This window comes from Heptranchias perlo, unplaced genomic scaffold (assembly GCF_035084215.1).
Source record: "Heptranchias perlo isolate sHepPer1 unplaced genomic scaffold, sHepPer1.hap1 HAP1_SCAFFOLD_320, whole genome shotgun sequence".
In the NCBI taxonomy this organism is placed as follows: domain Eukaryota; kingdom Metazoa; phylum Chordata; class Chondrichthyes; order Hexanchiformes; family Hexanchidae; genus Heptranchias; species Heptranchias perlo.
In genome coordinates, this window is record NW_027139332.1 from 15,186 (window position 1) to 30,178 (window position 14,993).

Consider the following 14,993-nt stretch of genomic DNA (forward strand, 5'->3'; position numbering starts at 1 on the left):
GAGGGGGGGGATGGGATGGTGTGGAGGGGGGATGGGATGGTGTGGAGGGGGGATGGGATGGTGTGGAGGGGGGGATGGGATGGTGTGGAGGGGGGGATGGGATGGTGTGGAGGGGGGGATGGGATGGTGTGGAGGGGGGATGGGATGGGATGGTGTGGAGGGGGGATGGGATGGTGTGGAGGGGGGGATGGGATGGTGTGGAGGGGGATGGGATGGTGTGGAGGGGGGGATGGGATGGTGTGGAGGGGGGATGGGATGGTGTGGAGGGGGGGATGGGATGGTGTGGAGGGGGGGGATGGGATGGTGTGGAGGGGGGGGATGGGATGGTGTGGAGGGGGGATGGGATGGTGTGGAGGGGGGATGGGATGGTGTGGAGGGGGGGATGGGATGGTGTGGAGGGGGGGATGGGATGGTGTGGAGGGGGGGATGGGATGGTGTGGAGGGGGGGATGGGATGGTGTGGAGGGGGGGATGGGATGGTGTGGAGGGGGGGATGGGATGGTGTGGAGGGGGGATGGGATGGTGTGGAGGGGGGGATGGGATGGTTGTGGAGGGGGGGATGGGATGGTGTGGAGGGGGGGATGGGATGGTGTGGAGGGGGGATGGGATGGTGTGGAGGGGGGGATGGGATGGTGTGGAGGGGGGGATGGGATGGTGTGGAGGGGGGATGGGATGGTGTGGAGGGGGGGATGGGATGGTGTGGAGGGGGGGATGGGATGGTGTGGAGGGGGGATGGGATGGTGTGGAGGGGGGGATGGGATGGTGTGGAGGGGGGGATGGGATGTGTGGAGGGGGGGATGGGATGGTGTGGGGGGGGATGGGATGGTGTGGAGGGGGGATGGGATGGTGTGGAGGGGGGGATGGGATGGTGTGGAGGGGGGATGGGATGGGTTGGGCTGGGAGGGCGGGGGGATGTGATTTTGAGGGACGGTGGGGATGTGCAGTAACTCTGATGTTTGATTGTTTCAGGATTTACCTCCGTCGCTGCCGCCCGGGTTTTCTCCAAACTGATGCAGCGTTTGGGGTTTGACCATTTCTACCTGCAGGGGGGAGACTGGGGAGGGCTGATCGCCACCAACATGGCTCAGATGAAGCCTGAGTAAGTGGGGAAAAAGCACGTCAACAACACCATGGGGGATAGGGGGAGGGGGAGGGGGGAACGGAGGGGGAGGGGGGAACGGAGGGGGAGGGGGAACGGAGGGGGAGGAGGGAACGGATGTGGGGGGGGAACGGATGTGGAGGGGGAGGGAGAAGGGGAGGGGAAGGGGAGGTGAGGGGGAAGGGATGTGGAGGGGGAGGGGGAAGGGATGTGGAGGGGGAGGGGGAAGGGGAGGGGACGGGGGAAGGGATGTGGAGGGGAGGGGGAAGGGGAGGGGAGGGGGGAAGGGGAGGGGACGGGGGAAGGGATGTGGAGGGAGAGGGGGAGCAGTGGGGGAGGGGAGATAGGTAGGGATGATGGGTGGGGGGGCAATGTGATGGAGAGGAGGGGAGTGATGGGGGGTTGTAGGGGAGTGAGGCGGGAGGGATAGGATGGGATGGGCTGTTTCTGTCAGGAAGGGACAGAACGTACAAACAAAAGAGTGCACTAACAAATAGGGTCCGGGTAAGAAAAAATGGTCATAAAACAAATAGGGCCAGAGTACAAAAAAATGTTAAGATGTCTAAAAATGTTAAAAAGACAAATCTAAAGGCAGTGTATCTGAATGCACGAAGCATTCGTAATAAGGTAGATGAATTAACAGCGCAAATAGATGTAAATGGATATGATATAGCAATTACAGAGACATGGCTGCAGGGTGACCAAGGCTGGGAGCTGAATATCCGAGGGTATTTAATTAGGAAGGACAGGCAAAAAGGAAAAGGAGGTGGGGGTGGCATTGTTAGTAAAGGATGAAATCAGAGCAATAGTGAGAAAGGATATTGGCTCAGAAAATCAGGATGAAGAATCAGTTTGGGTGGAGTTAAGGAGCACCAAGGGGCAGAAAACACTGACTGGAGTTGTCTATAGGCCTCTAAACGGTAGTGGTAATGTAGGGGATAGGGATCAAACAGGAAATTAGAGATGCATGTAACAAGGGTACGACAGTAATCATGGGTGACTTTAATCTACATATAGACTGGCCAAACCAAATTAGCAGTAATACCGTGGAGGACGAATTCCTGGAGTGTGTATGAGATGGTTTTTTTAGACCAGTACGTTGAGGAGCCAACCAGGGAACAGGCTATCCTAGATTGGTATTGTGCAATGAGAAGGGGTTAATTAATAATGTTAATGCAGGGTCCTTTAGGGAAGAGTGACCATAACATGATAAGAATTCTTCATTGAGATGGACAGTGAAGTCGTCCAATCTGAAACTAGGGTCCTAAATCTAAACAAAGGAAACTACGATGGTATGAGGAGTGAGTTGGCTATGATAGATTGGGAAGCTTCATTAAAAGGCATGACGGTGGATAGGCAATGGCTAACATTTAAGGAACGAATGCATGAATTGCAACAATTATACATTCCTTTCTGGCGCAAAAACACAAATGGAAATGTGGCTCAACCGTGGCTAACAAAAGAAATGAAGGATAGTATTAGATCCAAAGGGGAGTCATATAAAGTTGCCAGAAAAAGTAGCAAGCCTGAGGTCTGGGAGCAGTTTAGAATTCAGCAAAAAAGGACCAAGAGATTGATTAAGAGGGGAAAAATAGAGTATGAGAGTAAACTTGCAAGGAACATAAAAGTGAACTGTAAAAGCTTCTACAAGTATGTAAAAAGAGAAAGATTAGTGAAGACAAATGAAGGTCCCTTACAGTCAGAAACGGGAGAATTTATAATGGGGAACAAGCAAATACTTTGGTTCTGTCTTCACGGAAGAGGACACAAATAACTTCCCAGAAATGCTAGGGAACCAAGGGACTAGTGAGAAGGAGGAATTAAAGGAAATTAGTATTAGTAAAAAAAATGCTGGAGAAATTAATGGGACTGAAAGCTGATAAATCCCCAGGGCTTGATAATCTGCATCCCAGAGTACTAAAAGAGGTAGCCATGGAAATAGTAGATGCATTAGTTGTCATCTTCCAAAATTCTATAGATTATGGAACAGTTCCTGCAGTTTGGAGGGTGGCAAATGTAACCCCACTATTTAAAAAAGGGAGAGAGAAAACAGGGAACTACAGACCAGTTAGCCTAACATCAGTCGTAGGAAAATGCTAGAGTCTATTATAAAGGATGTGATAACAGGACACTTAGAAAATATCAACGGCATTAGACAAAGTCAACATGGATTTATGAAAGGGAAATCATGTTTGACAAACCGACTGCAGATTTTTGAGGATGTAACTGGTAAAATAGATAAGGGAGAACCAGTGAATGTGATTTATTTGGATTTTCAGAAGGCCTTTGATAAAGTCCCACATAAGAGGTTAGTGTGCAAAATTAAAGCACATGGGATTGGGGGTAATATACTGGCATGGATTGAAAATTGGTTAACAAACAGGAAACAAAGAATAGGAAAAAATGGGTCTTTTTTGGGGTGGCAGGCAGTGACTAGTGGTGTACCGCAGGGATCAATGCTTGGGCCCCAGCTATTCACAATATAAATCAATAATTTGAATAAGGGAACCAAATGTAATATTTCCAAATTTGCAGACGACACAAAACTGGGTGGGATCGTGAGTTGTGCGAAGGATGCAAAGAGGCTTCAAGGCGATTTAGACAAGTTGAGTGAGTGGGTAAATACATGGCAGATGCAGTATAATGTGGATAAATGTGAAGTTATCCACTTCAGAAGGAAAAACAGAAAGGCAGAGTATTATTTAAATGTTGACAGATTGGGAAATGTTGATGTACAAAGGGACCTGGGTGGCCTTGTACACCAGTCACAGAAAGCAAACATGCAGGTGCAGCAAGCAGTTAGGAAGGCAAATAGTATGTTGGCCTTCATTGCAAGAGGATTTGAGTATAGGAGCAAGGATGTCTTACTGCAGTTATACAGGATGTGGAGATGCTGGTGATGGACTGGGGTGGACAAATGTAAGGAGTCTTACAACACCAGGTAAGAGTCCAACAGTTTTATTTGAAATCACAAGCTTTCGGAGCTTACCTCCTTCGTCAGGTGAGTGTGGGATTCCATAAAGGTGCAGCATATACAGTCACCAGGCATTGTTCTCTGACTATATGCTGCACCTTTATGGAATCTCACACTCACCTGACGAAGGATCAAAGCTCCGAAAGCTTGTGAATTTAAAATAAAATTGCTGGACTATAACTTGGTGTTGTAAAATTGTTTACAATTGTCAACCCCAGTCCATCACCGGCATCTCCACATCAGGACTATAACCTGGTGTTGTAAGACTCCTTGCAGTTATACAGGGTCTTGGTGAGACCACACCTGGAGTATTGTGTGCAGTTTTGGTCTTCTTACCTAAGAAAGGATATACCTGCCATAGAGGGAGTGCAGCGAAGGTTCACCAGATTGATCCCTGGGATGGCAGGACTGTCATATGAGGAGAGATTGGGTCGACTCGGCCTGTATTCACTCGAGTTTAGAAGAATGAGAGGGGATCTCATTGAAACATATAAAATTCTGACAGGGCTGGACAGACCAGATGTTTCCCCTGGCTTGGGGGGTCTCGAGCAAGGGGTCACAGTCTCAGGATACGGGATAGGACATTTAGGACTGAGATGAGGAGAAATTTCTTCCCTCAGAGGGTGGTGAACCTGTGGAATTCTCTACTGCAGAAGGCTGTGGAGGCTAAGTCACTGAATGTATTTAAGAAGGAGATATAGATTTCTAGACACAAAAGGAATCAAGGGGTATGGGGAGAGAGCAGGAATATGGTATTGAGATAGAGGATCAGCCATGATCATATTGAATGGCAGAGCAGGCTCGAAGGGCCGAATGGCCTAGTCCTGCACCTATTTTCGATGTTTCTATGTTGGGAGGGGGGAGTGTTAGGAGTGGGGAAGGGATGGGGTGTGAAGGGGGACTGATTGGGGAGGAGAGGGGGGAGTGGGGGAGGGATGGGTTGGGGAGGGGGAGTGATGGGGGAGGGGAAGGATGCGGTGGGGGGAAGGGATGGGGTGAAGAGCGGAGGGGGCAGTGGGGGAGTTGGGGGGAAGGGATGGGTTGGGGAGGGGGCAGTGGGGGGGAAGGGATGGGGTGAGGAGGGGGAGTGTTGGGGGAGGAGTCGGTTGGGAAGGGGGAGGGGTGGGCAGGGATGTGGTGGAAAGGGGGACTGTTTGAGGAGGGGGGAGTGGGGGTGAAGGGATTGGGTGGGGAGGGGGAGGGGGAGTGGTGGGGGGATTGGAGATGATGGTGGAGGTGTTGGGGGAGAGGGGAGTGATGGGAGAGAGGGAGTCAGTTGTGTCGGGAGTGGGTTTTGGTGGGGCATTAGAAGGGGTTGGGAATTGGGGAGGGGCGGAAATTAGGGAGCGGATGCGGATGGGGAATGGGGAGGGGTGGGGATTGGGGAGGGGGTACTGGATGGGTATTGGGTAGTGGTGGAGGATGGGAGGGGTGGGAATTGGGGAGGGGAGGTGTGGGGTTTGGGTAGTGGTGGGGATTGGGGATGGGGAGGTGTGGGGATTGGGGAGGGGTGGGGGATGGGAGCGATGGGGGATGGTGAGGGTGTGGTGGATGGGTATTGGGGAGGGGTGGGGGATGGGGATGGGGCGGTGGATGAGTATTGGGGAGGGGTGGGGGATGGGAGCGATGGGGGATGGTGAGGGTGTGGTGGATGGGTATTGGGGAGGGGTGGGAGATGGGGATGGGATGGGTATTGGGGAGGGGATGGGGATTGGGGAGGGGTGGGGGATGGGGAGGGGTGGGGGATGGGGAGGGGGTGGTGGATGGGTATTGGGGAGGGGTGGGGGATGGGAATGGGATGGGTATTGGGGAGGGGTGGGGGATGGGAGGATCATAGAATCATAGAATCATAGAAGTTACAACATGGAAACAGGCCCTTCGGCCCAACATGTCCATGTCGCCCAGTTTATACCACTAAGCTAGTCCCAATTGCCTGCACTTGGCCCATATCCCTCCATACCCATCTTACCCATGTAACTGTCCAAATGCTTTTTAAAAGACAAAATTGTACCCGCCTCTACTACTGCCTCTGGCAGCTCGTTCCAGACACTCACCACCCTTTGAGTGAAAAAATTGCCCCTCTGGACCCTTTTGTATCTCTCCCCTCTCACCTTAAATCTATGCCCCCTCGTTATAGACTCCTCTACCTTTGGGAAAAGATTTTGACTATCTACCTTATCTGTGCCCCTCATTATTTTATAGACTTCTATAAGATCACCCCTTAACCTCCTACTCTCCAGGGAAAAAAGTCCCAGTCTATCCAACCTCTCCCTATAAGTCAAACCATCAAGTCCCGGTAGCATCCTAGTAAATCTTTTCTGCACTCTTTCTAGTTTAATAATATCCTTTCTATAATAGGGTGACCAGAACTGTACACAGTATTCCAAGTGTGGCCTCACCAATGCCCTGTGCAACTTCAACAAGACATCCCAACTCCTGCATTCAATGTTCTGACCAATGAAACCAAGCATGCTGAATTGGGGGAGGGGTTGTGTATGGGGGAGGGGGTTGGGGGAGGGGTTGTGTGTGGGGGAGGGGTTGTGTGTGGGGGAGGGGTTGTGTGTGGGGGAGGGGGTTGTGCACAGGAGTGGGTACAGGAGTGGGTACAGGGGTCGGTACAGGAGTCGGTACAGGAGTCGGTACAGGAGTGGGTACAGGAGTGGGTACAGGAGTGTGTACAGGAGTCGGTACAGGAGTAGGTACAGGAGTCGGTACAGGAGTGGGTACAGGAGTCGGTACAGGAGTGGGTACAGGAGTGGGTACAGGAGTGGGTACAGGAGTCGGTACAGGAGTGGGTGCAGGAGTCGGTACAGGAGTAGGTACAGGAGTCGGTACAGGAGTGGGTACAGGAGTGGGTACAGGAGTGGGTACAGGAGTCGGTACAGGAGTGGGTACAGGAGTCGGTACAGGAGTGGGTACAGGGGTCGGTACAGGAGTGGGTACAGGAGTCGGTACAGGAGTGGGTACAGGAGTGGGTACAGGAGTCGGTACAGGAGTGGGTACAGGAGTGGGTACAGGGGTCGGTACAGGAGTGGGTACAGGAGTCGGTACAGGAGTGGGTACAGGAGTGGGTACAGGAGTCGGTACAGGAGTCGGTACAGGAGTAGGTACAGGAGTCGGTACAGGAGTGGGTACAGAAGTCGGTACAGGAGTCGGTACAGGAGTGGGTACAGGAGTCGGTACAGGAGTCGGTACAGGAGTAGGTACAGGAGTCGGTACAGGAGTAGGTACAGGAGTCGGTACAGGAGTGGGTACAGGAGTAGGTGCAGGAGTAGGTACAGGAGTCGGTACAGGGGTCGGTACAGGAGTGGGTACAGGAGTGAGTACAGGAGTAGGTACAGGAGTCGGTACAGGAGTGGGTACAGGAGTGGGTACAGGAGTAGGTGCAGGAGTGGGTACAGGAGTCGGTACAGGAGTAGGTGCAGGAGTCGGTACAGGGGTCGGTACAGGAGTGGGTACAGGAGTGAGTACAGGAGTAGGTACAGGAGTCGGTACAGGAGTAGGTACAGGAGTCGGTACAGGAGTAGGTACAGGAGTCGGTACAGGGGTCGGTACAGGAGTGGGTACAGGAGTGAGTACAGGAGTAGGTACAGGAGTCGGTACAGGAGTGGGTACAGGAGTGGGTACAGGAGTAGGTGCAGGAGTGGGTACAGGAGTCGGTACAGGAGTAGGTGCAGGAGTCGGTACAGGAGTGGGTACAGGAGTGGGTACAGGAGTGGGTACAGGAGTCGGTACAGGAGTGGGTACAGGAGTCGGTACAGGAGTAGGTGCAGGAGTGGGTACAGGAGTCGGTACAGGAGTAGGTGCAGGAGTCGGTACAGGAGTGGGTACAGGAGTGGGTACAGGAGTGGGTACAGGAGTAGGTACAGGAGTGGGTACAGGAGTCGGTACAGGAGTGGGTACAGGAGTAGGTACAGGAGTCGGTACAGGAGTGGGTACAGGAGTCGGTACAGGAGTGGGTGCAGGAGTGGGTACAGGAGTGGGTACAGGAGTAGGTACAGGAGTCGGTACAGGAGTGGGTACAGGAGTGGGTACAGGAGTGGGTACAGGAGTCGGTACAGGAGTAGGTACAGGAGTGGGTACAGGAGTCGGTACAGGAGTGGGTACAGGAGTGGGTACAGGAGTAGGTACAGGAGTGGGTACAGGAGTGGGTACAGGAGTGGGTACAGGAGTAGGTACAGGAGTGGGTACAGGAGTGGGTACAGGAGTGGGTACAGGAGTAGGTACAGGAGTGGGTACAGGAGTGTGTACAGGAGTGGGTACAGGAGTGGGTACAGGAGTGGGTACAGGAGTAGGTACAGGAGTGGGTACAGGAGTCGGTACAGGAGTAGGTACAGGAGTCGGTACAGGAGTCGGTACAGGAGTGGGTACAGGAGTAGGTACAGGAGTCGGTACAGGAGTGGGTACAGGAGTGGGTACAGGAGTCGGTGCAGGAGTAGGTACAGGAGTCGGTACAGGAGTGGGTACAGGAGTCGGTTCAGGAGTAGGTACAGGAGTCGGTACAGGAGTCGGTACAGGAGTCGGTACAGGAGTAGGTACAGTAGTGGGTACAGGAGTCGGTACAGGGGTCGGTACAGGAGTGGGTACAGGAGTCGGTACAGGAGTCGGTACAGGAGTGGGTACAGGAGTGGGTACAGGAGTGGGTACAGGAGTCGGTACAGGAGTCGGTACAGGAGTGGGTACAGGAGTGGGTACAGGAGTCGGTACAGGAGTCGGTACAGGAGTCGGTACAGGAGTCGGTACAGGAGTGGGTACAGGAGTGGGTACAGGAGTCGGTACAGGAGTGGGTACAGGAGTCGGTACAGGAGTCGGTACAGGAGTAGGTACAGGAGTAGGTACAGGAGTGGGTACAGGAGTGGGTACAGGAGTAGGTACAGGAGTGGGTACAGGAGTCGGTACAGGAGTCGGTACAGGAGTAGGTACAGGAGTGGGTACAGGAGTCGGTACAGGAGTCGGTACAGGAGTAGGTACAGGAGTGGGTACAGGAGTGGGTACAGGAGTGGGTACAGGAGTCGGTACAGGAGTGGGTACAGGAGTCGGTACAGGAGTGGGTACAGGAGTGGGTACAGGAGTCGGTACAGGAGTGGGTACAGGAGTGAGTACAGGAGTCGGTACAGGAGTCGGTACAGGAGTAGGTACAGGAGTGGGTACAGGAGTAGGTACAGGAGTGGGTACAGGAGTCGGTACAGGAGTGGGTACAGGAGTGTGTACACGAGTCGGTACAGGAGTAGGTACAGGAGTGGGTACAGGAGTGGGTACAGGAGTAGGTACAGGAGTGGGTACAGGAGTCGGTACAGGAGTGGGTACAGGAGTCGGTACAGGAGTCGGTACAGGAGTGGGTACAGGAGTCGGTACAGGAGTCGGTACAGGAGTAGGTACAGGAGTAGGTACAGGAGTGGGTACAGGAGTGGGTACAGGAGTGGGTACAGGAGTAGGTACAGGAGTGGGTACAGGAGTGGGTACAGGAGTCGGTACAGGAGTGGGTAGAGGAGTCGGTACAGGAGTCGGTACAGGAGTCGGTACAGGAGTGGGTACAGGAGTGGGTACAGGAGTCGGTACAGGAGTCGGTACAGGAGTCGGTGCAGGAGTCGGTGCAGGAGTGGGTACAGGAGTGGGTACAGGAGTCGGTACAGGAGTCGGTACAGGAGTCGGTACAGGAGTCGGGACACGGGTCGGTACAGGAGTGGGTACAGGAGTGGGTACAGGAGTGGGTACAGGAGTCGGTACAGGAGTGGGTACAGGAGTAGGTACAGGAGTAGGTACAGGAGTCGGTACAGGAGTGGGTACAGGAGTAGGTACAGGAGTCGGTACAGGAGTAGGTACAGGAGTAGGTACAGGAGTGGGTACAGGAGTGGGTACAGGAGTGGGTACAGGAGTCGGTACAGGAGTAGGTACAGGAGTCGGTACAGGAGTAGGTACAGGAGTAGGTACAGGAGTGGGTACAGGAGTAGGTACAGGAGTCGGTACAGGAGTAGGTACAGGAGTAGGTACAGGAGTGGGTACAGGAGTCGGTACAGGAGTCGGTACAGGAGTAGGTACAGGAGTCGGTACAGGAGTAGGTACAGGAGTAGGTACAGGAGTGGGTACAGGAGTCGGTACAGGAGTCGGTACAGGAGTGGGTACAGGAGTAGGTGCAGGAGTCGGTACAGGAGTCGGTACAGGAGTCGGGACAGGAGTAGGTACAGGAGTCGGTACAGGAGTCGGTACAGGAGTCGGTACAGGAGTGGGTACAGGAGTGGGTACAGGAGTAGGTACAGGAGTGGGTACAGGAGTCGGTACAGGAGTCGGTGCAGGAGTGGGTACAGGAGTCGGTACAGGAGTGGGTACAGGAGTCGATACAGGAGTGGGTACAGGAGTGGGTACAGGAGTCGGTACAGGAGTGGGTACAGGAGTAGGTACAGGAGTGGGTACAGGAGTGGGTACAGGAGTGGGCACAGGGGTCGGTACAGGAGTGGGTACAGGAGTGGGTACAGGAGTCGGTGCAGGAGTGGGTACAGGAGTGGGTACAGGAGTCGGTACAGGAGTGGGTACAGGAGTGGGTACAGGAGTGGGTACAGGAGTGGGTACAGGAGTGGGTACAGGAATAGGTACAGGAGTGGGTACAGGAGTCGGTACAGGAGTCGGTACAGGAGTCGGTACAGGAGTGGGTACAGGAGTGGGTACAGGAGTGGGTACAGGAGTCGGTACAGGAGTCGGTACAGGAGTGGGTACAGGAGTGGGTACAGGGGTCGGTACAGGAGTGGGTACAGGAGTGGGTACAGGAGTGGGTACAGGAGTCGGTACAGGAGTGGGTACAGGAGTCGGTACAGGAGTGGGTACAGGAGTGGGTACAGGAGTCGGTACAGGAGTCGGTACAGGAGTCGGTACAGGAGTCGGTACAGGAGTAGGTACAGGAGTGGGTACAGGAGTGGGTACAGGGGTCGGTACAGGAGTGGGTACAGGAGTGGGTACAGGAGTCGGTACAGGAGTCGGTACAGGAGTGGGTACAGGAGTCGGTACAGGAGTGGGTACAGGAGTGGGTACAGGAGTCGGTACAGGGATCGGTACAGGAGTCGGTACAGGAGTGGGTACAGGAGTCGGTACAGGAGTCGGTACAGGAGTGGGTACAGGAGTCGGTACAGGAGTCGGTACAGGAGCCGGTACAGGAGTGGGTACAGGAGTCGGTACAGGTGTCGGTACAGGAGTGTGTACAGGAGTGGGTACAGGAGTGGGTAGAGGAGTCGGTACAGGAGTCCCTACAGGAGTGGGTACAGGAGTGGGTACAGGGGTCGGTACAGGAGTGGGTACAGGAGTGGGTACAGGAGTGGGTACAGGAGTGGGTACAGGAGTGGGTACAGGAGTCGGTACAGGAGTGGGTACAGGAGTGGGTACAGGAGTCGGTACAGGAGTCGGTACAGGAGTGGGTACAGGAGTCGGTACAGGAGTCGGTACAGGAGTCGGTACAGGAGTGGGTACAGGAGTAGGTGCAGGAGTCGGTACAGGAGTGGGTACAGGAGTGGGTACAGGAGTGTGTACAGGAGTGGGTACAGGAGTGGGGACAGGAGTCGGTACAGGAGTGGGTACAGGAGTGGGTACAGGAGTGGGTACAGGAGTCGGTACAGGAGTGGGTACAGGAGTGGGTACAGGAGTGGGTACAGGAGTCGGTACAGGAGTGGGTACAGGAGTAGGTACAGGAGTGGGTACAGGAGTGGGGACAGGAGTGGGTACAGGAGTGGGGACAGGAGTCGGTACAGGAGTCGGTACAGGAGTGGGTACAGGAGTGGGTACAGGAGTGGGTACAGGAGTCGGTACAGGAGTGGGTACAGGAGTGGGTACAGGAGTCGGTACAGGAGTCGGTACAGGAGTAGGTACAGGAGTCGGTACAGGAGTGGGTACAGGAGTGGGTACAGGAGTGGGTACAGGAGTCGGTGCAGGAGTCGGTACAGGAGTGGGTACAGGAGTGGGTACAGGAGTGGGTACAGGAGTCGGTACAGGAGTGGGTACAGGAGTCGGTACAGGAGTGGGTACAGGAGTGGGTACAGGAGTGGGTACAGGAGTGGGGACAGGAGTCGGTACAGGAGTCGGTACAGGAGTGGGTACAGGAGTAGGTACAGGAGTGGGTACAGGAGTGGGTACAGGAGTGGGTACATGAGTCGGTACAGGAGTGGGTACAGGAGTAGGTACAGGAGTGGGTACAGGAGTGGGTACAGGAGTGGGTACAGGAGTCGGTACAGGAGTGGGTACAGGAGTGGGTACAGGAGTCGGTACAGGAGTAGGTACAGGAGTCGGTACAGGAGTCGGTACAGGAGTGGGTACAGGAGTCGGTACAGGAGTCGGTACAGGAGTCGGTACAGGAGTGGGTACAGGAGTAGGTACAGGAGTGGGTACAAGAGTCGGTACAGGAGTCGGTACAGGAGTCGGTACAGGAGTGGGTACAGGAGTCGGTACAGGAGTGGGTACAGGAGTAGGTACAGGAGTGGGTACAAGAGTCGGTACAGGAGTAGGTACAGGAGTCGGTACAGGAGTCGGTACAGGAGTGGGTACAGGAGTAGGTACAGGAGTGGGTACAAGAGTCGGTACAGGAGTCGGTACAGGAGTCGGTACAGGAGTGGGTACAGGAGTCGGTACAGGAGTGGGTACAGGAGTAGGTACAGGAGTGGGGACAGGAGTCGGTACAGGAGTCGGTACAGGAGTCGGTACAGGAGTCGGTGCAGGAGTCGGTACAGGAGTGGGTACAGGAGTCGGTACAGGAGTGGGGACAGGAGTCGGTACAGGAGTCGGTACAGGAGTGGGTACAGGAGTGGGTACAGGAGTAGGTACAGAAGTCGGTACAGGAGTCGGTGCAGGAGTCGGTACAGGAGTGGGTACAGGAGTGGGTACAGGAGTGGGTACAGGAGTGGGGACAGGAGTCGGTACAGGAGTCGGTACAGGAGTGGGTACAGGAGTGGGTACAGGAGTGGGTACAGGAGTGGGGACAGGAGTCGGTGCAGGAGTCGGTACAGGAGTGGGTACAGGAGTGGGTACAGGAGTGGGGACAGGAGTCGGTACAGGAGTGGGTACAGGAGTGGGTACAGGAGTGGGTACAGGAGTGGGGACAGGAGTCGGTACAGGAGTAGGTACAGGAGTCGGTACAGGAGTCGGTACAGGAGTGGGTACAGGAGTGGGTACAGGAGTAGGTACAGGAGTCGGTACAGGAGTGGGTACAGGAGTCGGTACAGGAGTCGGTACAGGAGTCGGTACAGGAGTAGGTACAGGAGTAGGTACAGGAGTCGGTACAGGAGTGGGTACATGAGTCGGTACAGGAGTCGGTACAGGAGTCGGTACAGGAGTGGGTACAGGAGTCGGGACAGGAGTCGGTACAGGAGTAGGTACAGGAGTCGGTACAGGAGTGGGTACAGGAGTGGGTACAGGAGTAGGTACAGGAGTGGGTACAGGAGTCGGTACAGGAGTGGGTACAGGAGTCGGTACAGGAGTGGGTACAGGAGTCGGTACAGGAGTCGGTACAGGAGAAGGTACAGGAGTAGGTACAGGAGTGGGTACAGGAGTCGGTACAGGAGTGGGTACAGGAGTCGGTACAGGAGTCGGTACAGGAGTAGGTACAGGAGTCGGTACAGGAGTGGGTACAGGAGTCGGTACAGGAGTCGGTACAGGAGTCGGTACAGGAGTAGGTACAGGAGTAGGTACAGGAGTAGGTACAGGAGTGGGTACAGGAGTCGGTACAGGAGTGGGTACAGGAGTCGGTACAGGAGTCGGTACAGGAGTGGGTACAGGAGTCGGTACAGGAGTGGGTACAGGAGTCGGTACAGGAGTGGGTACAGGAGTCGGTACAGGAGTCGGTACAGGAGTAGGTACAGGAGTAGGTACAGGAGTCGGTACAGGAGTCGGTACAGGAGTGGGTACAGGAGTCGGTACAGGAGTAGGTACAGGAGTCGGTACAGGAGTGGGTACAGGAGTGGGTACAGGAGTAGGCACAGGAGTCGGTACAGGAGTCGGTGCAGGAGTCGGTACAGGAGTGGGTACAGGAGTGGGTACAGGAGTCGGTACAGGAGTCGGTACAGGAGTGGGTACAGGAGTGGGTACAGGAGTCGGTACAGGAGTGGGTACAGGAGTCGGTACAGGAGTGGGTACAGGAGTGGGTACAGGAGTGGGGACAGGAGTCGGTACAGGAGTCGGTACAGGAGTGGGTACAGGAGTAGGTACAGGAGTGGGTACAGGAGTGGGTACAGGAGTGGGTACATGAGTCGGTACAGGAGTGGGTACAGGAGTAGGTACAGGAGTGGGTACAGGAGTGGGTACAGGAGTGGGTACAGGAGTCGGTACAGGAGTGGGTACAGGAGTGGGTACAGGAGTCGGTACAGGAGTAGGTACAGGAGTCGGTACAGGAGTCGGTACAGGAGTGGGTACAGGAGTCGGTACAGGAGTCGGTACAGGAGTCGGTACAGGAGTGGGTACAGGAGTAGGTACAGGAGTGGGTACAAGAGTCGGTACAGGAGTCGGTACAGGAGTCGGTACAGGAGTGGGTACAGGAGTCGGTACAGGAGTGGGTACAGGAGTAGGTACAGGAGTGGGTACAAGAGTCGGTACAGGAGTAGGTACAGGAGTCGGTACAGGAGTCGGTACAGGAGTGGGGACAGGAGTCGGTACAGGAGTCGGTACAGGAGTGGGTACAGGAGTGGGTACAGGAGTAGGTACAGGAGTCGGTACAGGAGTCGGTGCAGGAGTCGGTACAGGAGTGGGTACAGGAGTGGGGACAGGAGTCGGTACAGGAGTCGGTACAGGAGTGGGTACAGGAGTGGGTACAGGAGTCGGTGCAGGAGTCGGTACAGGAGTGGGTACAGGAGTGGGTACAGGAGTGGGGACAGGAGTCGGTACAGGAGTCGGTACAGGAGTCGGTACAGGAGTGGGTACAGGAGTGGGTACAGGAGTGGGTACAGGAGTCGGT

At 54.8% G+C, this 14,993-nt stretch overlaps 1 protein-coding gene across 1 annotated transcript in view; it reads left to right on the forward strand.

Annotated features, from left to right (window-relative positions):
• Positions 1 to 968: 968 nt before the first annotated feature.
• ephx5 (epoxide hydrolase 5) overlaps positions 969 to 14,993 on the forward strand; it is a gene marked incomplete at its 5' end in the record, with an annotated part of 223,986 nt that continues 209,961 nt past the window's right edge. The window contains one exon of the mRNA XM_067978582.1: positions 969 to 1,098. Coding sequence (XP_067834683.1) covers positions 969 to 1,098 — 130 coding nt within the window. The remainder of the gene's footprint in view (positions 1,099 to 14,993) is intronic.